The sequence below is a fragment of the Stegostoma tigrinum genome, chromosome 15 (assembly GCF_030684315.1).
Source record: "Stegostoma tigrinum isolate sSteTig4 chromosome 15, sSteTig4.hap1, whole genome shotgun sequence".
In the NCBI taxonomy this organism is placed as follows: domain Eukaryota; kingdom Metazoa; phylum Chordata; class Chondrichthyes; order Orectolobiformes; family Stegostomatidae; genus Stegostoma; species Stegostoma tigrinum.
The window spans coordinates 69318103-69340603 of NC_081368.1; the positions used below are offsets into that span (position 1 = coordinate 69318103).

Sequence of the window (22501 nt, forward strand, 5' to 3'; positions counted from 1 at the left end):
TCATCGTGAATTTACTTATCTGCACCAAAAAGTAAGTAACAAAAATCAACATCCATATCAGCGATTTTTAGCCGTTTTGAATGAGCTCAGCACTTGTGAATTTCTTCATTTTCACGTGTTCTCAGGAATTGAGCCTTTGTGGATCCAAAGGAATGACTTGTAAACTAATTTGAACAACACGTCTTGCAGGAACAGACAGATCCATGTCTATTTAAATCCTTCTCTTACTGTAGCTTGTGTTGAAAAGTATTTCACAGTTGAAAGTTTCACTCAAACAATTTAATAAATGATGCTGCAAGATACTTTTTATTTTTAATATAATCTACCTGCCTTGTTTTCAACACAATGTTAGTTGAAGCTGAAAAAGAAGTCCTGCAGTCAATACTGAAGGTACGTTTGTGAACTGTTGTGCTGCTGGCTTGTGGAAATGGCACGTATTATCAATGATAAAATCTATTGTAAAACTGAAAGAACTGCGCAGCTGTAAATCAGAAACAAAAATAGGAATTCCTGTAAAAGCTCAGCAGGTCTGGCAGCATTTGGAGAGAAATCAGATTGAACATTTTGGGTTCAGTGACCTTTCCTCAGAACTGATGGTAGCTCGGAAAATGTCCATTTATATGCAGAGAAATAGGGTGGGGGAGGGTTAAGGAGTGAACGATAGGTGGAGATAGAACCCAAAGAGAGAGAAGAGTAGTTCATTATCCACTTCTTTGGATGTCTATCAGGCATGGAGGGTGAATAGCTGTTAATAGGGGCTGTTAGTAGCTAACAATGGGTGCTGTATTGTAGGCAGACTGTGATAACAAGGCCTGGTTGTAGGGTTGGGGTAAGGACATGTTAGAGCTCAAACCCTGACATTGTTGAATAATATTGAGACTCGATATTGAGATTGGAAAGCTGTAGGGTCCTGGGGCTGACAATGAGGTGCTATTCTTCCAGCTTGCGCTGAACTTCACTAGAACACTGCAGCAAACCTGAGGCAGAGATGTTGGCTGGGTAACAGGGTGGTTTGTTGAGGTAGCAGGCAACTGAACGTTCAGGGTCTTCTTGCAAACAGAGAGCAAGTGTTACGAGAAGCGGTCATCCAGTCTATGTTTCATTTCCCCAAAGTAGAGGAGACGACATTGTGAGCAGTGAATGCAGACCTGGAAGGTGTGTTTTTTGGCTCTTGGATACTAAAGGGGGAGGAGGTAAATTAACGGGTGTTACACCTTCTGCGGTTGCAGTGGAAAGTACCGTGAGGCTGTTGGGCGGGGTGCTGGGAGTGAAGGGAGAGTGGACAGGGTGCCCTGGAGGGAATGGTTCATGTAGAAGGCTGACAAGGGAGGGGAGGGGAAACGCATGTCTGGTGGTGACATCTTTCTGAAGGTAGCAAAAATGGCAGCTAATGATCCTCTGAATGTGGATGCTCATGGAATGGTGGGAATGAAGGATAACTGGGACCCTATCACTATTACGAGAAGGAAGAGAAGGGGTGACCGCTAAAGTCTGAGCGATGGGTCCGACTTGGCTGAGGGCCCTGTCAACAACAATGCTGAGGAATCCTTGGCTGAGGAAGAAGGTGGACATTTCAGAGGGTCCCTTGTTGAAATTGGCATCGTCGGATCAAATGTGATTGTGATGGAGAAACTGGGAGACTGGAATAGAGTCTTTGTAGGTGCCAGAGGGCGAAGATGTAGATGTGGGAGTCATGATCAATGGGTTTATAGTGGATATTGGTGGCCAGTCTATCCCCAGAAAGGGAAACACATGTCAAGGAAGGGAAGGGAGGATTCAGACATTGGACCATATGAAGGTGAGAGCAAGATGGAAATTGGAAGCAACATCAATAAACTTCTCCAAATCCGGATAAGAGACGGAGGCAGCACTGATATCAATATACTGGACAAAGAATTGTGCCCGAGGCCTGAACTAGAACAAGAACAAGAACAAGGAATGTTCAATGTACCCCTTAAAGAGACAAGCAGAACTGGGGCCCATGTATGTACCCATGGCCACCCTTCTGACTTGAAGAAAATGAGATGAGTTCAAAGAAAAGCTGCTTATGCTGAGGATAAGTTCGGCCAGGTGAGGAGGCTTATGATGGACCGAGAGGGTTCAGGCCTTTGTCATAGGAAGAGGCGGAAAGCCCTGAGGCTATCCTCGTGGAGGATGGACATGTGAAGGGATTGCACATCCATGGTAAAGAGGTGGTGGCTGAAGCCTGCAAACTTAAATTTGTGAAACTGCTGTAAAGCATCTGTGGAATCACGGGCATAAGTGGGCAGGGACTGGACCAGGTGAGAAAAGTCAGAGTCCAGGTAGAATCTATTGTATTACTGAGCTCATTAAAAAGGGTTAAAAATCGCTGATATGGATGTTGATTTTTGTTGCTTATCTTTTGGTGCAGATGAGTAAATTCACGATGAGGTTTTGATACAAAAGGGTGAAATTTGGAAGAAAGGAGTTGGAAACTATGATGAGAATTGCCATGGTGAAATACAGACCTTTTGGTCCAACTCATTCATGCTAACCAGATACCTGCATAAATCTAGTCCCATTTACTATCATTTGGCCCATACCCTTAAAACCCTTCCTATTCATACTCCCAACCAGATGACTTTTAAATGTTGTAATTGTACCAGCCTCCACCGTTTTCTTTGGTAGCGCATTCCATATTCGCACCACCTTCTGTGAGAAAACATTGCCCCTTTTATGTCTTTCCCTCTGAAAACTATGCTTTTAACCTCTAGTTCTGGATGCCCTCCTGAAGAAAAGACCTTGCCTATTTGCCATATCCATGCACCTCATAATTTTACAAACCTCAACAAGGTTGGCCCTCAGCCTTCAACACTCTGGGGAAACTAGCCCAGCCTATTCAGCCTGTCCCTATAGCTCAGATCCTCCAACTCTGGCAATATTCTTGTAAATCTTTTCTGACCCCTTTGAAGTTTCACAACATCCTTCCTATAGGAGGGAGATGAGAATTGCACATTACTCGAAATGTGACCAAACCAATGTCCCGTACACCCCAACTCCTATACTCAGAGCACTGACCAATAAAGGCAAACTTACCAAACACCTTCACTATCCTATCTACCTGTGACTTCACTTTCAAGCAACCCCAAAGTCTCTTTGTTGAGCAACACTCCCCTGGACCTTGCCATTAAGTATTTTGGTCCTGCCCTGAATTGCCTTTTAAAAATGTAACACCTAACGTTTCTGTAAATTAAACTCCATCTGCCACTCCTTGGCCTGTTGGCCCATCTAATAAAGTCCCTGTTTTTCCTCTGAGGTAACCTCCTTCACTGTCCACTGCACTTCCAATTTTGGTGTCACCTCCATACTTAGTAACCACACCTCCTCTGTTCACATCCAAATCATGTATGTGAATGAGGAAGGGCAGTGGACCCAGCACTCATCCTTGTGGCACATTGCCGATCACAGGTCACCAGTTTGAAAAGCAGCCCTCTACCACCATGCTCTGTCTTCTGTTTTTGAGCCAATTCTGTATCCAAATACTGGTTCTCCCTCTATTCTGTGTCATTTAACCTTGCTAACCAGTCTTAGGAATCTTGTTGAGCGCTTTACTGAAGTCCATTTAGATCATATCCACTGCTCTGCCCAGTTCAACCCTCTATTACTTCTTCAAAAAATCTCCAAGTTAGTGAGACATGATTTCCCATGCACGAAGCCATGTTGACTATGGCTTTCCAAGTACATGGGAATCCTGAGGGACAGGATTTACTCAAACAAGTTACCCACTGCTGATGTCAGGGTCAGTGGTCAATAATTCCTTTGCTTTTCCTTCCCACCTTTCTTAAATAGTGGTACAATGTTAGTTAACCTGCAGTCTTCTGGCTCTAAGCGGTGGCTATTGATAAATCAGATATCTCAACAAGCGGCCCAGCAATCTCTTCCCACTCTTTTCTGCTGTTCTAAGGTAGGGTATGCTTGATCCAGTCCCAGGGATTTGTCACATTCATGCATTTTAAAACATTCAGCACCTCATCCTCTAATTTGGACATTTTTGTCGCTATTTATTTTCCCATATTTTCTGTCTTCCATATCCTTATCCATGGTGAACACTGCAGAATACTCGTGTAATATCTCCTCCATCTCCTTTGATTCCACACAGGTGGCCTCGCTGATCATTAAGAGGTCCTATTCTCACCCTATGTACTCTTTTGTCCTTAATGTATTTATTTGTGGAGTCCCTTTGGATTCTCCTTAACCCTATTTGTCAAAGCTAACGCATGTCCCCTTTCTGCCCTCCTGATTTCCTGCATAAATATTCTACTACTGCTTTTATACTTGGCTCAGTTCCGGCTGTCGATGTCTGACACGTGCTCCCTCCTTCTTCTTGACCAAAACCTTAATTTCTCAAGCCATCCAGTATTTCCTGCACCTACCAGTTTTACCCATCACCCTAACAGGAACATACTGTCTCTGATCTCTCATTGTCTCATTTTTGAATGCTTCCCATTGTCCATCTGCTCCCAATCAACATTTGAAAGTTATTAAACTTGTAGATCTGGTGTACCCTTTTCCATCACTATTTTAAAACTACTAGAATTGAGGTCACTGGCCCAAAGTGCTTTTCGGCTGACGTTTAAGTCACCTGCCCTGCCTTTTTTCCTGAGAGTCGGTCAGGTTTTGCACTCCTGTAGCAGGTACATTCACATTTTGAATCAGAAAATTTTCTTGTGCACAATTCACAAATTCCTCACCATCCAAGACCTTAACACTATGGCAGTTCCAGTCTATGTTTGGAAAGTTAAAATCCCCCACCATAGCTGCCACCATTATTCTCTCAGATAACTGAGACCTCTTTACAAATTTGTTTCTCCATTTCTCGCTAACTATTGGGGGTGTCTGGTGGTGGTACAATTCCATTAAGGTGATCATCCCTTTATTATTTCTCAGTTCCACTCAAATAACTTGCCTGGATGTATTCCCGGAAATATCCTCCTTAAGTACGGCAGTAATGTTATCCTTAATCAAAAATGCTGCTGTCCTTTGTATTGTTTGTGTGATATTTTTACCGTCTAACGTAAAGCTGCCAGTCCTGTTCATCCCTGAGCCACGTCTCTAATTGCTGTGATATCCCTGTCCCACGTATGTCTGCTTTACCTTTTAAATTCAATGTAGGAGGCCTAAATGTGGTTTAATTTCAGTCCTACCTTGTTCACTGCTTTATAGTGCATTTCCCAACTGTCCGTCTCAGACTGCTGTCTTTCCTCAGTGTCCTTAGGAGCCCCCCACTCCAGCAACCCCCCTCCCCAACTAGTTTAACTGCCCTCGAGCAAATGTAGCGACCAGTATATGCGCCCCCTTCCAATTCAGGCACAATTAGTCCTTCTTAAGCAAGCGACTTCTACCTGGAAGAGATTCCAATGATGCACAAAATGTGAATCCTTCTTCCCTGCACAGCTCCTCAGACACACAATCATCTGCTGTATCCTCCTATTCCTATCCTCACTAACTTGTGACACGGGCAGTATTTCAGATATTACTACCCTCAAGGACCTTTTTAGGTTCCTGTCTAACTTCCTATATTCTATCCTCAATCTTTTTCTTTTCTCGAATGCAAGAGGAAGTTTTTTTTCAATTGAAAGGAAGATGGGTTCATGTGGCCCCTTTCACATGCAAAGCTTTTAAGTTTTGTGTTTGAAATGTACTGTCAGAAGATGTGACATTTAATTTACGGAGAACACAATCGAAGAGATGGCGAAGACACAAATGACCGGTTAATGTTTTTTGAGTTTGATTTCTAGGTCTGCATGGTGGCTCAGTGGGGTAGCACTGTTGTCTCACAGCGTCAGGGACCCAGGTTCAATTCCAACCTCGGGTGATTGTGTGGAGTTTGCATGCTCTCCCAGTGCCTAAGTGGGTTTCCTCCCACAATAGAAAGACATACAGGTTAGGTGGTTGACGAGGCTAAATTGCCCATAGTTTTCAGGCATGTGTAGATTAGGTCCATTAACCATGACAAATGTACGGTTACAGGGATAGGGTAGGAGGATGGGTCTGGGTGGGATGCGCTTCTGATGGTTGTTGTGGACTTGCTGGCTTGTTTCCATGCTGTGGGATTCTGTATTAATGAGGAGAAACCCCAGGAGTTAAGAAACTAGAAGAACTCACCTGTTCTAGTTTGGATAATTGGACAACGCAGGTTGGGTTGAACATCTCATTTGAAAGCCTGCACTTCCAGTATATGGTATCACATTGCCCAGTGCTACACTGAAGTGTCAACAGAGAACATGGACTTGAAACCACAGCTTTCCTAACTTGTTTTAGTTGTGCTCTCACAGCCGAAGCTTAACGCATTGAGCTTTAGAAGTAAAAATATTTCCTCTGGTGCAGACTTCTGTTCTTTGTTCACTTGACATTGTAACTGTTAAGGTTTTTGTCTATTTCTCACTTGAAAATAGATCCAAACCATCAATTATCATGTTAGGATCCCTCTAATCATTCCTTGCATGTTGCATTCAGCATTAAATTACAGCAGCATTCTCCCATGTCTGTGCTGTCATTTCCATTTCCTTACTTGGTTTCACTCTTAACCACGTGATTGGCTGAATTTGTGAAAACTTGGCCATGTTTGATTAATTTAATTTAAACTTTGAGGAAGTCACTAACGTGACAAGTGAGGGAATCTGTTGATTTTATTTACATGGATTTCTAGGAAATACTTGATTAGGTTCTGCACCAACAATTATAAAAGCATTAACGGTTGTGGGTAAAGTGTTGGAGAGGATTTTAAGAGCTAGGATTTATCATCATCTAGAAAGGTATAATTGATTTGGGATAGTCAACACGGTTTTGTGCCTCAGAAACCTTAGAATTCTTTGAGAAGGTGACCAAACAGGTGGATGAGGGTAAACTGGTTGATGTGAATATACATGGATTTCAGTAAAGCATTTGATAAGGTTCCCCATGGGAGGCTATTGCAGAAAATACGGAGGCACGGGATTGAGGGTGATTTGGTGTTTGGATCAGAAATTGGCTAGCTGTAAGAAGACAGCGGGTGATGTTTGATGGGAAGTGTCCATCCTGGAGTTCACTTACCAGTGGTGTACTGCAAGGATCTGTTTTGGGGCCACTGTTGTTTGTCATTTTTATAAATGACCCGGATGAGGGCATAGAAGGGTGGGTTAGTAAATTTGTGGATGACACTAAAGCCGGTGGAGTTGTGGATAGTGCAGAAGGATGTTGCAGGTCACAGAAACATAGATAAGCTGCAGAGATGGGCTGAGAGGTGGCAAATGGAGTTTAATGCGGAAAAGTGTGAGATAATTCACTTTGGAAGGAGTAACAGGATTACAGAGTACTGGGCTAATGGTAAGATTCTTGTAGTGTGGAAGAGCAGAGAGATCTGTGTCCATGTGCATAGATCCCTCAAAGTTGCCACCAGTTTGATAGGGTTGTTCAGAAGGCGTACAGTATGTTTGGTTTTATTGTTAAAGGGATTGAGTTTCGGAGCCATGAGGTCATGTTGCAGCTATACAAAACTCTGGTACGGCCGCACTTGGAGCATTGCGGACAGTTCTGGTTGCCGCATTATAGGAAGGATGTGGAAGCATTGGAAAGGGTGCAGAGGAGATTTACCAGGATGTTGCCTGGTATAGAGGGAAGGTCTTCTGAGGATAGGCTGAGGGACTTGAGGCTGTTTTCGTTAGAAGAAGGTTAAGTGGTGACTTAATAGAGACATACAAGATGACCAGAGGATTAGATAAGGTGGACAGTGATAGCCTTTTTCCTCATGGTGATGGCTAGCATGAAGGGACATAGCTTTAAATTGAGGGGTGATAGATATAGGACAGATGTCAGAAGTAAGTTCTTTACTCAGTAATAAGGACATGGAATGCCCTGTCTGCGACAGTAGTTGACTCACCAGCTTTAAGGGCATTTAAATGGTCATTGGATAAACATATGGATGATAATGGAATAGTGTAGGTTAGATAGGCTTCAGATTGGTTTCACAGATCGGCGTGATATCGAGGGCCAAAGGCCCTGTACTGCGCTGTAATGTTCTAAGTTAGTTCCAATGTGTACAACAACCTCCTGTGGGTTCCTCCCACCTTTGAGAATATTTTGCACCCTGTCTGAGATGTACTTGATCCTGGCATCAGGTAGGTGACACACCAGTCTGAGGCCTTGCTGTTGGTTGCAGAATCATCTTGTCTGTGCCTCTGACTAGAGAGTCCTTTATCACAATCGGCACCATGGAACCTGGTGGATCCCTCGTTACATTAAAGCCAGTCCTAGTACCCGAAGCCTGGCTGCCAGTGCTACATTTTTGAATCCATCACCACCTACGTTTTCCAAAAGACCATATTTGTTTGAGTTGGGGATAGTTCTTAAACGGGGACCAGTAAAACTTGAGTTGGCACAAATGAGTTTCAATGTGATGTCCATGTCTAAACAGAGTACTTTTCAGGCTGGAAGACACATCTGAGTGTTTTGCGATGATAACATATTTTAATTCATTTACAGTCACTTCTGTGGCATTTTTGATTGCATATTTAATACTCCTAACACTGCTTTAGAGGATACTTGTGGTTGAGGGCATGTGAGGGAACATGAGAACTGATAGTCGCTATATATTTACAAACGTACTTTATTTATCTGCAGCTGAGTGCAATCTTGGACTTCGCCAATTAGCTGTTGCATCTGCTGTGAGAATGGCAATGATTGCTTTTCAGAAAAAACTGAATCACTTTGAAATGGCCTAATGAAGAAACTGCTGTTGTCCTCCAGATTGCTATCTCAACGGAGTCAAGTTAGGTAAAGGGGAAGCACAACGAGATCTAGGTATTCTAGTACATCAGTCAATGAAAGCAAGCATGCAGATACAGCAGGCAGTGAAGAAAGCTAATAGCATGTTGGCCTTCATAACAAGAGGAATTGAGTACAGGAGCAAAGAGGTCCTTCTGCAGCTGTGCAGGGCCCTGGTGAGACCGCATCTGGAGTATTGTGTGCAGTTTTGGTCTCCAAATTTGAGGAAGGACATTCTTGCTATTGAGGGAGTGCAGCGTAGGTTCACGAGGTCAATTCCTGGAATGGCGGGACTATCATATGTTGAAAGATTGGAGCGACTAGGCTTGTATACACTTGAGTTTAGAAGGATGAGAGGGGATCTGATTGAGGCATATAAGATTATTAAGGGATTGGACACTGTGGAGGCAGGAAGCATGTTTCCGCGGATGGGTGAGTCGAGAACCAGAGGACACAGTTTAAAAATAAGGGATAGGCCATTTAGAACAGAGTTGAGGAAAAACTTCTTTATCCAGAGAGTGGTGGATGTATGGAATGTTCTGCCCCAGAAGACAGTGGAGGCCAACTCTCTGGATACTTTCAAGAAAGAGACAGAGCTCTTTAAAGATAGAGGAATCAAGGGTTATGGGGATAAGGCAGGAACAGGATACTGATTGTGGATGATCAGCCATGATCATAATGAATGGTGGTGCTGGCTCGAAGGGCTGAATGGCCTACTCCAGCACCTATTGTCTATTGTCTCTCAGAATCTTGTCGTGGAAAAACAAAAGCATTCAGCAGATTAACTTAGAAGAATTTGGAAAATAACCAGTGTGTCCACAGTCATAGGGCATTAAATTTAAATGTTACCTCCTGAAAACAACTCAAATTAAGGAGAATTAAAATTGTTAGCAGAGAATCATGGCATTCTTTTGAGTGCTGTTTAGAAGTGAACAATATGCAGTATATCAAAAGTATGAGGGAGTTCTTGGGGCTAGTGAGGAGCAGAGCTGTGTATAATGTATGTAGCTGAAAACCATATTGTTAAGCTAATGGTGTTCGTTTAGTTTCTTTATTTGCATGGAACAACAACATTTTGAAATAAACCATAATTGCAAGAAAATGGACTTAGTACAAAGTGGGAAAATACACGTTCAAGCTGACTGTCTGGGTTGGTGAACACCGGCTTTCTCAGAAGGGCAATTGTGGCAAAATTGAAATCATTTTACTAAAGGCAGAGCTAAATGCTGTGGTGAGAGAAGCAATAGACTTTATCAAAACATGAGCTCTCTCTCTCAATGTTAGTTTTTTGTGAATTACATCATTTCCTTTGTGAAGACAGTTGACCAAGTATTTGTTGGTCTATTGCAAGAAATCACTGAAAACCCTGTCAACTGACAATGTGATTTGTACACCTTCTGATACCAAACTGGAACACAGTTTGAATCCATGCATTCATGTGTATCTGTGCTTAGCTAATCCTGAAAGCTTTTTGTAAGTTCTCATTGGTAAGCTTTCAATAATTCAGTTGCTTTGTAATTTCTGAAATTAGTACGTGCTATTTGCAAGCCATTCACAGCAATTTCACTGGCAGCTCCAGTTTCATTTGATGTGATTCCTACTTAACTAGCTTATCTAGCTCTTTGAATGCACCTGGCCATACAAAGAGAGAAATATTTTTGTACCAAAAGGATTCTTTGAGTTGTGGATTCAAAGTAATGTGATGGTGCTAGCTCTTGCTACCATTAAGTCTGTTGCTTGTATCGAAATGTCTTGACAGCTTAACAGAATAACATCTCTCTTCTTTTTCCTCCATCCTAGGTCACCCACAAAGTTTGTTATCACCTCTAAGGTAGGTATGGTACATCTGCAAAATATGGTGATTGTGGTGGACGGGTTACCTATCGGGTGCCTGCCTCTGTTAAATGAATTAATGGGTTTGGAAGTGAAGAAAAGAGCACATTTGTACTCATGATTGAGTTACTTGGTGGTTCTGCATTCCTGTCTAATTGACTGTGTTCTATTTTGTCTGTTACTGTACTATGGGGAGACTTGTGGTGTTTCAATGATAGTTATGACTCAGGCATGTCGACTTGGTAATGTAGATGGCGATCCTCAGGAAACCTGACCTGGGATTAATAGTGTGCTTTGATTGAAGAAGTGTCAGTTATAGCTTGTTGCGCATGTAGTTGTGGGTAGCAGTTCAGTCAGTACTGATGGACTGTTGCATTGCAGTTAGTACATCCCTTGCAGTAGCCTGCTTGATTGTTCTGCCTTCCTGTTCATGTTAAAGATCCAATTTTGTTATTAAAGTAAATGGTAGTTTAATAGGTGTCTTGACCATCTTTCAACTTCAACCACCACCAGAAACATTATTGGATCTTTATGTTGGTGCACAAATTAACTATCACATCTGCCAGCATAAATCCTACATTCTCTGAGTCACTTTAAGATTGCTTTAGTTTTGCCTGTAGTAATTTCAAAATTACTGTTTGTGCTGTGTGAAGGCTTTAATAAAACATATACCATGCGAGCTGCCTTGAGGTGATTGAATCTTGCAGTGCTTGGCGTGCATGAAGCTGTCGAGAACTTAAATTGTGCACTTGACATAAAAATAAAAGGGTCATCTATATAGATGACTGGCTCCTAATTATTTAAACTGGCCTTCAATTTACAAGATAACAGATCAGTGTGACATTAATTACTTGATTGCTTTATTCAAGGAATTTTGACAAACTTCTGGAAATGCTTATTTTAAATAGTTGCCTTTTTTAAAAAAAACACTGCCTATTTTAAAAGGAACACAAACTTAATGGTGATAATGGGAACTGCAGATGCTGGAGAATCCAAGATAATAAAATGTGAGGCTGGATGAACACAGGCCCAGCAGCATCTCAGGAGCACAAAAGCTGACGTTTCGGGCCTAGACCCTTCATCAGAGAGGGGGATGGGGTGAGGGTTCTGGAATAAATAGGGAGAGAGGGGGAGGCGGACCGAAGATGGAGCGAAAAGAAGATAAGTGGAGAGGAGAGTATAGGTGGGGAGGTAGGGAGGGGATAGGTCAGTCCAGGGAAGGCGGACAGGTCAAGGAGGTGGGATGAGGTTAGTAGGTAGGAAATGGAGGTGCGGCTTGGGGTGAGAGGAAGGGATGGGTGAGAGGAAGAACAAGTTAGGGAGGCAGAGACAGGCTGGGCTGGTTTTGGGATGCAGTGGGGGAGAGGGGAAAAGCTGGGCTGGTTGTGTGGTGCAGTGGGGGAGGGGACGAACTGGGCTGGTTTTGGGATGCGGTGCGATGCCACAATGATGCCACCCGAAGGTTGCAGGAGCAGCAACTCATTCCGCTTGGGAACCCTGCAGCCCAATGGTATTGATGTGGACTTCAGCTTTAAAATCTCCCCTTCCCCCTCCCCCCCCACCGCATCCCAAAACCAGCCCAGTTCGTTCCCTCCCCCCACTGCACCACACAACCAGCCCAGCCTGTCTCTGCCTCCCTAACCTGTTCTTCCTCTCACCCATCCCTTCCTCCCACCCCAAGCCGCACCTCCATTTCCTACCTACTAGCCTCATCCCACCTCCTTGACCTGTCCGTCTTCCCTGGACTGACCTATCCCCTCCCTACCTCCCCACCTATACTGTCCTCTCCACCTATCTTTTCTCTCCATCTTCGGTCCGCCTCTTCCCCCCCCCCCCCTCCCTGTTTATTCCAGAACCCTCACCCCATCCCCCTCTCTGAAGGGTCTAGGCCCGAAACGTCAGCTTTTGTGCTCCTGAGATGCTACTTGGCCTGCTGTGTTCATCCAGCTTCACACTTTATTACCTTGCTTCACACCATATTGTGTTTAACTACACTGTAATGCATTCAGTTTCACGCAGTTTAAGGCAGAGAAACTTTAGGTACTATGTGGGGGGGGGGGCGCGAGAAAGGAAGCTAGTAATTGTTTTTCTTTCAAAATGTATTACTGCTGAGCACCTGGGATTTGCTTGAATCTGTATTTAAACTGATGATATAAGTATTACCATTTACCTGATTTCAAAATGTTTTTGAAATAGTCCCCTAATGACTGGAAAATATCTTTAAAAATGTAATTAATGTATTGCCAAGTTTGTACATGGTGCAATAAACATCTTGCTAGATATGTATTTATTGACCATAAACTACTTATGACCTTCATATATAAAACCCTAAGGAAACAGAAGAAATAGATAGGATTCATGCTTTAGGGGGAAGACGGAAGGTATTCTAGTCTAAAAATGAAAAAAAATGAAATTAAAAATTGTAAAAGTGACATAAAGGTATACTATGCAATGGGGCATATTTAGGCAAGTTAGTACAACTAAAATACAAATTATTCTTGAGCTGATCAATCAGTACTAATCCATGTTGACAATGCTTGGAGGAAGCACTGAGTCGCAAGGGCACAATGTACTCTGGGTAGGGACTTTAATGGCCACCACCAAGATTGGTTTAGCAGCAGCACTATTTTATTGAGCTCATCACGTCCTAAAGGACAAAGCTGCTAGACTGGGTCTGCAACAGATGGTCAAGGGACCAGCAAGAGGGGAAAAATATAGCTAACCTCATCCTTGCCAGTGTGCTTGCTGCAGACTCATCTGTCCTTGACAGCATTGGTAGCATGACCACTGCACTGTCCTAATGGAGATAAAACCCCATCTTCATATTAAGAATACCCTCCCTTTTTTTTGTGTGTAGCACTATCACCATGCTAAGTTGGACAGACCTCAGATCCAGCAACTTGACGGAGCATCTGTGAGGCACTGTGTGCCATCAACAGCCGTAGATTTATACTCCACAAACTAACTTCATGGCCTAGCATATCCCCCACTCAACCATGAACGTCAAGCCAGGGATCGATCCTGATTCAGTGGAGTGTGAAAGAATGCCAGCCAGGAGCAGCACCAGGCATACCTAAATGTGAGGTGACTTTGAGTTGCATCGCATGGAAACAGACCCTTCGGTCCAACTCGTCCCATGCTGACCAGATATGGTAATCTGATCTAGTCCCGTTTGCCAGCATTTGGCACGTATCCCTCTAACCCCCTCCTATTTATGTACCCATCCAGCTGTCTTTTAATTGTTGTAATCATACCAGCCTCCTCCACTTCCACTGGCAGCTCATTCCATACATGCACTACCCACTGCGTTTTCAAAAAAAAATTAAGTTGCCTCTTGGGTCCCTTTTTAAATCTTTCCCCTCTCACCTGAAACCTATGCCCTCTAGTTTTGGACTGATGTACCATAGGAATAGACCTTGGCTATTTTTAATGGTCCGTGCTCCTCATGATTTCATAAACTTCTGTAAGATCACCCCTCAGCCTCTGCACCAGGAAAATAACTCCAGCCTATTCAGCCTCTCCCAATAGCTCAAACCCTCCCCAGTGCTGGCAACATCTTTTGTAAATCTTTTCATGAGCCCTTTCGAGTACCACAATATTTTTTCCTGTAGCAGTGAGACCATAATTGAAAGCAGCAGTCCAAAAGTGGCCTAACCAATGTCCTCTACAGCCACAACAAGATATTCCAAGTCCGATACTCAGCACATTGACCATTAAAGGGAAGCATACCAAAGCATACCCTGCATTCCTACGTATCCACTTTCATCACCTCGATGAAGCTACTAAACAGGCTACTTGCATGCCAAATGGCATAAACACCAACTGATAGGGCTAAGCAATGCCGCAATTATTGGATCAGATCTAGACTCTGTGGACCTGCCACATTGATCCTCCAGTGAATGGTTTCATTGCCCACCATCATTTATTATTCAATGTCCGTAAATGCCCTGCCAGTACAGAAAATTGCCCAGATATGTCCGATATACACAACAGGACAAACCTCACCCAGCCATTTACAGCCGTGTTAGTCTTCTATTAAGCATCAATAAAGTGTTGGAAGATATCCTTGAGTGCAAAAAGCAGCACCTACTTAGGAACATCCAAGATAATAAAACGTGAGGCTGGATGAACACAGCAGGCCGAGCAGCATCTCAGGAGCACAAAAGCTGACGTTTCGGGCCTAGACCCTTCATCAGAGAGATGAAGGGTCTCGGCCCAAAACGTCAGCTTTTGTGCTCCTGAGATGCTGCTTGGCCTGCTGTGTACATCCAGCTTCAAACTTTATTATCTTAGATTCTCCAGCATCTGCAGTTCCCATTATCACCTACTTAGGAACAAACTGCTCGCTGACATCCGGTTTGGCTTCTGCAAGGACCAATTAGCTGTTGATCCTACAATGTCCTTGGTTCAGGTGTGGTTAAAAGAGCTGAATTCTAGGGATGAGGTAAGAGTGATAGCCCATGATATCAAGGCTGCCTTTGATTGTGTGTGGCATCAAGGAGCCCCAGCAAAACTGGAATCCAAGGGAATCTGAAAAAGTACACCCCTGCACCCTTGGAGTTTAGGGGAGGCAGTGGCCTAGTGGTATTATCACTTGACTGTTAATCCAGAGAGCAGGTAATGTTCTGGAGACCTGGGTTTGAATCCCACCACTACAGATGATGGAAATTGAATTCAATAAATATCTGGAATTGAGAGTCTAATGATGACTGTGAATTCATTGTCGATTGTCAGGAAAAACCCATCTATGTCACCAGTATCGTTGAGGGAAGGAAACTGATCTGGCCAACTTGTGACTCTAGACCCATAGCAATGTGCTGTATCTTAACTGCCATCTGGGCCATTATGGGTGTGCAATCAGTGCTCGCCTACCTGGTGATGTCCTTATCCTGTGAATGAAGTTTTTTTAAAAAATCAGGCACACAGCATGGTGGTTGATTGTTGGAGGTCAGTCATTTCAGCTCCATCTTGGCGGGTGTTTGTCAGGTTAGTGTCCGAATCCTAACCATCTACAGCTGTTTCATCAATGAGCTCCCCTCCATCATAAGGTCAGAGGTGGGGATGTTCACTGATCGCACGATGTTCAGCACCGTTCACAATTTCTCAGGTTGAAGTGTCCATGTTTATATGCAACAAAATCTGGACAATATCCAGGTTTGAGCTGACAACTGGCAAGTAATATGTGCACCAGGTAATAGCCATTTTCAGTTACAAACAATTTGACCAGCAATCCTTGGCATTTAATGGAGTTACCATTACTGAAACCCCACTATCAATATTCTGTGGATTACTATTGGCCAGAAACCAGTGAACTGGACTTGCTACATAAATACTGTGGCTACAAGAGAACGTCAGAGGCTCGGGATACAGCAGCGAGTTACTCACTACCTGAATCCCCAAAGTCTGTCCACCATCTACAAGGTGCAAGTCGGGAATTTGATGGAATAATCCCCACTTGCCTGAAAGAGTGCAGCTGCAATAACACTTGAGGTTTTACACTATCCAGGAAAAAGCAGCCTGCATGATTGGTACCATATCCACAAGCATCCACCACCGACACTACATAGCAACAGTGTGCGCAATTTCCAAGCTGCATTGCAGAAATTAGCCCAAGATTTTAAATAACATATTCCAAATCCATGACCCCTTCCACCGAGGAAGCGAATCAGAGGGCAACAGAGAGACATCACAGCGGCATTCTTGGAGAGCGCCACAGTCATTACGACTGGACAAGAGACCTGCGCAGTGCACCCTCTGAGACGATGAGCAGGAGCAGTGAATTAGAGGGCAGCTGACAGTCATCACAGCTGAACTCTGGAAGTCATTGCCACAGGCGTCACAACTGTATAAAGCAGATCAAAGAGAACCTGGTGTCAAGGTAGATAAAGGGATGGGATCTTGTGAAATAAATATAGGGAGTTAGGTAAAAAGTTAAAAAGCAGATCCTCAAGAGTAGTGATCTCCAAATTACTTCCCGTGCCATGTGCCAGTGAGGATAGAAATAGCAAAATAAGCCAGATGAGTGTGTGGCTGAGGAGCTGGTGTAGGGGGGCTGGGCTTTCAGTTCTTGGACCACTGGGATCTTGCTGCACTTGAATTGTAGCGGGTCTAGTATCCTCGTGGGGTGATTTGCTACAGTTACTAGGAAGGTTTAAACTAGTTTGGTGGGGGAAGGTGAAATTCAGAATAAGAGGAGCCATCAAGAAGTCAAAGGAAAATACACAAGCCATCAAGAGCAAGTTTAACATTTAGGATAGCCAGGGCCACAATAAGGGAAGGGAAAAGACTTCCGGTTTAAAGCGCATGCATTTCAGTGCATGAGGCCTGCCTGGTAAGGTGGATGAGCTCGGAGCGTGGATTGGCTCTGAGGACTGGGAATATTATTGACATAACTGAAACATGGCTGAGAGAGGGGTAGGACTGGTAATGCAATATTCTGGGATACAGAAGCTACAGGCATTACAGAAATATAAGTAAGCAAGGAGGGGAAGTTGCCCTTTTAATAAGGGAGTATATGACAACAGTGCTTAGAGAGGGCATTCATAAGGGGTCATCAAATGAGTCCATCTGGTTAGAACTTAGAAAAAAAGAGGGTATTGTCATTCTTTTGGGGTTCTATTGCAGACCACCAAATAGCCAGCGGGTACAAGAGGAGCAGATATGTAGAGAGACCGCAGATTTCTGTAGGAATAAAAGAGTAGTATTAGTTGGGCATTTTAATTTCCCCTGTATTGACTGGGCTGCCCAGAAGGGATGGAATTTGTTAGATGTGTCCAAGAAAGTTTCCTAAATCAACATGTAGAGGGCCCAACACTGGACCTTCTCTTAGGAAACGAGGTCAGGCAAGTGACTGAACTGTAAGTTGGAGACCACTTTGGGTCAGGTGACCATAAATTGAGTTTTAACGGAACTCTGGCGCAAAATAGGACAAGTCCACAGGCTGAGGGCCTAGACTGGACCAAGGTGAATTTTGGGTCCGTTAGGCAGGATCTAGCAGAGGTATTTGGTTGGGACTGTTTGAATGGAAAGAAACGACTGGCAAACGGGAGGCTTTTAAAACTGTGATTTCAAGAGTCCAGGGATGGTATGTCTCTGTTAGGGTGAAGGGAATAGCTGGCAGGCTTAGGGATCCCTGGCTGAAGAGGGATATTGAGACTCTGGTCAGGAAAAAGAAAGTGGCATACATTAAGTTTAAATTGTTGGGCTCAAGTGAATACCTAGACACCTATAAAAAATGTTGGAGCACACTAAAGAGGGAAATCAGAAGAGGGCATCAGACAAGGCTAAAGATTAATCCCAAGACGTTCTATCGCTCTTCTATATACGAATAAGAGGGTGGCTAGGGAGAGAAAAAAAGTCCCCTTAAAGATCAGTATGGCTGTATTTGTGTGGAGCAACAGGAGATGGGGAGATTTTTTAATGAATATTTCTCCTCCGTGTTTACAGAGGAGAAAATCATGTAATCTAAGGAAATAAGGAAAACAGGTGGGGATGTTTTGGACCACATACACATTACCAAAGAAGAGGTGTTTGCAGCTTTCAAGTACATTCAGGTGGATAAATCCCCTGAGCCTGATCAAGCCCATCTTTGGATGTTGTGGGAGACGAAGGAAGAAATTACAGAGGCCCTTGAGACTTTTGTTTCATCTTTAGCCATTGGTGAGGCTGGCTAATGTTGTTCCATTGTTTAAGAAAAGCAAAGGCAGGCTATGGAACTATAGGCCAATGAGCCTGAAATCAGTGGTAGGCAAGCTTTTGGAGAAGATACTGAGGGTCAGGATCAACCACATTTGAATTGCCAAGGTCTGATAAGGGACACTAAGGTCATGTATGGCAGGCTCATCATGAAAGTTCGGTCGCATGAGATCCACAGAGAGCTAGCCAAGTAGCTCAATGGCAGGAACGTTAAAGGTTAATGATTGAAGGTTGTTTTTCAGATTGGAGGCCAGAGATTAGTGGTGTGCCACAGGTTGGTGCTGGGACCTTTGTTTATTATTTATATATATGATCTGGACGTGAATGTACAAGGCATGATTAATATGCTTGCGGATGATACAAAATTAGGTATCATTGATAATGAGGAAGGTTATCAAAAATTGCATAAGGATTTTGATCAGGTGAGGAAGTGGGTTGAGCATTATCAAACACAGTTTAGTACAGACAAGTATGAGCCGTTATACTTTGGATAGTCAACAAATGATAAGGTCTTAAGGAGTGTTGTGGAACAGCGGGGCCTCGGAGTACAAGTACACGGTTTGTTGAAAGCGATGTCAAGTAGATAGGGTGGGGAGGAAAGCATTTAGCATGCTGGCCGTCATTGGTTAAGGCATTGAGAATAAAATTGGGACATTATGTTACAGTTGTATAAGTTGGTGAGGCCGCACTGGGAATATTGCGTACCGGTTTCAATCACCGTGTTGTGGGAAAGACATGGCTAAACTGGAAGAATGCAAAGAAGATTTATGAGGATGTTGCCAGGCCGAGTAGGCCTGAGTTATTGGGAGAGGTTGGATAGGATAGAACTTTATTCCTTGGAACGTAGGAGAGTGAGGGGTGACCTTTATAGAGGTGTACAAAATCATGAGGGGCATAGATGGGATGAGCCCATATAGTCTTTTTCCCAGGGATGGGGAATTGAAAACTAGAGGTTATAGGCTTAAGGTGAGGGAGGAAAGATTTAAGGAGGACTTTGGGAGCAACTTCTCAGAGTGGTGTGTATTTGGAATGGGCTTCCAGAGAAAGTGGTTGAAGCAGGTACAGTAGCCATGTTTAAAAAAAAATAGGTTTATGTTACGTAGTATAGGTACGTGGATGAGAAGGGTTCAGAAGGATAAGGACCAAATGCTGGTAATTGGAACTAAACTGAATGGTCATGATCAGCATGTACCATTTTGGGCCAAGGGCCTGTTTCTATGCTGTTATTACATCTCTGACTGTGACTCTGTGACAACAACAGTAAATACATGGAAACCCCTCCCAGCACTCTACGTGCTGGCATGGAAGTATATCGCCATTTTTTCAATGTTGCTGTGTTAAAATCCTGGAACTCCCCTATCTAATGGAATTGTGTGTCTCCCTTTACCACATGGACTGCAGCAGTTCAAGGAAGTAGCTCATCACTACCTTCTCAAGGGCAACGATGGACAGGCAAGAAATGCTAGAAAACCAGTATCAGCCATATCTCATGAGAGAATAAAAAAGGAATGTTAAATCATTGGTGTTAGGAAAAACCCTAAAAAGCTTTCAGAAAAGACTGCACTGATAAAGGTAATAGGTGATGAAGCATTAGCAGTCGTACAATTGCAAATCATTTTCTCAGAACCTAGAATAGTGAATATAGCTCAGCACTGTCAAGCTGATTCGTTCGAGATTGAAATAAGTTAGGTTCTTGAGGTCCCGTCTCCAATGGAAACAAAATTACTTTCTGCTTGAACAGAATAAATTAATGAATATTTTGAGATACTGAGGTCACGGCTGATCACGTTCCTGATTTGATTTTTAAAAGGTAAATTGGAGACATTATTCCAGTGTTCCCTTGTATGAATTTAATCTACAAAGAAACTTGACAAATGGAGTAGTTTATGTGGGAATATTTTCTCATTTAAGTTTGCATTATGTATTTAGTTAATGATTTGACAGGTTTAAATGTTTTAGAATTTGAGTATCAAGGGAGGCAGTTGAAGTGTGAGGCACTGAGATTTTGCAGGAGTAGCAACCTAGATTGTTCCCAGATTACATGGTGACTTGAATCCATGATGACCATTATCAGTTTAGTCCAGTGGTGAAAAACTGGCAAGACCAAGGAAGGCCGAGTCCAGATCTAGAAGCTAGGATGATATTGGTGGGTGATCCCTTTTCAGTCAGATGTGAACAGCTTCTGCAGATGTGTACCAGGTAAGAAGACCATGCCTCTGAAGCTCTGGCAGATTCTGTGCTGTTACCAGCTAAGAAGTGGGCTACATTCTCCAAGAATCAAAGCTGAAATTTTTCATAAGGAGGATATCATTTGTATGACTTTGTGAATAACTGTGATCACTGAAATCTGAGTGTACTGCTGAGCTAGTTTGTAAGATCCATCTTTGTTCTATCTGCCATTTAGTGTTTTTCAACTACAGTTTGCCTGTCAGATCATTTTGAAGTCCTGTTAATCCTGAATTTATTTTCCATAGTATTTAGTGTTTGTTTTGTCTCGTCCTCCTCCCCTCCACCGCCCACGCCCACCACCACCACTGCTGCCTCCACCACAGCATCTACTAGCATTGTGTGCTTTAGTTTGTAAAAACCTTGTATCCAGGCAGAGTTTAAGTTTTAAATACAGTATTGCTTAATGTTGAAGGGATGCTTGTTCCCTTCTTTCTTCTCCCCCAGAGAATGTTATATTCAGAAGAATCCACGTTGAGCAAGCTTCTTTTACAGGCAGTTGAATTTATAATCGGAACTGTCACTGCTACGTGTTTTGAACAGACTGTCTTCCTACTTGGCCCTTTTACCACTCTCTCATTTTTTGTCTTATTTCATCCATTTTATCTGTATTCATCAGATGATAATATAATTAAACTCCATGCTGATCAAGGAAAGGATTTTTGAGAAAACATAAACCCTCTACTACAAATGCACCAGTATAAACAATGCAAAGACCTTATTTTCTTTTTGGGAAGTGTGGACTTTGTAGACAAAATTTCTGGGCAAAGATGTATGCATATCTGATTGATAAATTTGCCAAAGACGAACATAATGGGGATAGCTTTTTAAACGAGAAGTGACTTTAAAATATGGTATGCCCCTTGGCTAGTTTTTTAGGTTGAGGCTTCCTTCGAATACAATGCCTTTGAAGCCAAGACTGAAAATCGCAGTAAGCAAAGTTATCCTGAGCATACTTCATGATTAAAGTTGTACTCTCTTTGATGCCTATTAGGGCATGAGAGGGTAAATTGCACAGGAGAGAAAGGCACAATCAGCCTTTTTAATGGGCTGATGACTATTAAGGTAAACTGCAGCTGACACAACCAAGGTAATTACATGACACCAAGAAGAGACCAGGGTTATTGCATTGCACTGCTGAGGTATTATTAGTCTGGCTAAGAATCATGTTTTGAATCTGCCTGTTTTATTCGTTAGAATTATAGGCCAGTCAGTTTAACTTGTGTAGTGGGGAGAATGCTTGAATCGGTCATCAAGGCAAAAAAAGCAAGACATTGCCCCATGAGTCATGAAAAGCAGGCCATCCTTGACTAATGTGCTGGAATTCTATGAATATATTATTGGCATGGTAGACAACGGGGACGCAACAGATGTCGTGTATCTGGATTTCCAAAGATCATTTGACAAGGTGTCACACAAAAGCCTGCTGCATAAGGTGACCGCGTTATAGGCAATGTATTGGCATGGACTGAGGATTTTTAACTAAAAAGAAGCGAAGAGTGGGGAAAATTGAATGCTTTTCTAATTGGCAAACATCGATTAGTGGTGTGTCTCAGGGATCAGTGCTGTGCTCACAATTGTTTATTATTTACATAGATGATTTGGAGACCCCGTATAGTGTGTCAAAGTTTGCAGATGACACTAAGTTGAGTGGTAGAGCAAACTGCAGTGGACTGAAAGTTGGCAGGGAAATACAGGTTGAGAGCGGCGAAAGTCTGGCAGATGGAATTCAATGTTGGTAAATGTGAAGTCATCCATTTTGGTAGGAATAATAGTAAAAAGGGAATAGTACTTCAGTGGTTAAAAATAATGCAGCATACGGCTGTGCAGAGGGACCTGGGTGTCCTTGAGCATGAATTGCAGAATATTGTTTTGGAGGTACAACAAGTAATTAAGACAAATGGAATCTTGCTCTTTGTTGCTAGAGGTTTTGAGTTTAAAAGCAGGAAGGATATGTTGTAGCTATATAGGGTGCTGGTGAGGC

General features: G+C 43.0%; 1 protein-coding gene across 2 annotated transcripts in view; it reads left to right on the plus strand.

Moving 5' to 3' along the window:
* The window catches only part of wdr44 (WD repeat domain 44), a 95059-nt gene that overhangs the window by 28607 nt on the left and 43951 nt on the right, over positions 1-22501 (plus strand). Inside the window, exon 2 of one of the 2 annotated variants that reach the window (XM_048544667.2) lies at positions 10564-10594. The exons of the other annotated variant lie outside the window; for it this stretch is intronic. Coding sequence (XP_048400624.1) covers positions 10564-10594 — 31 coding nt within the window. The remainder of the gene's footprint in view (positions 1-10563; positions 10595-22501) is intronic. 2 annotated transcript variants of the gene reach the window in all.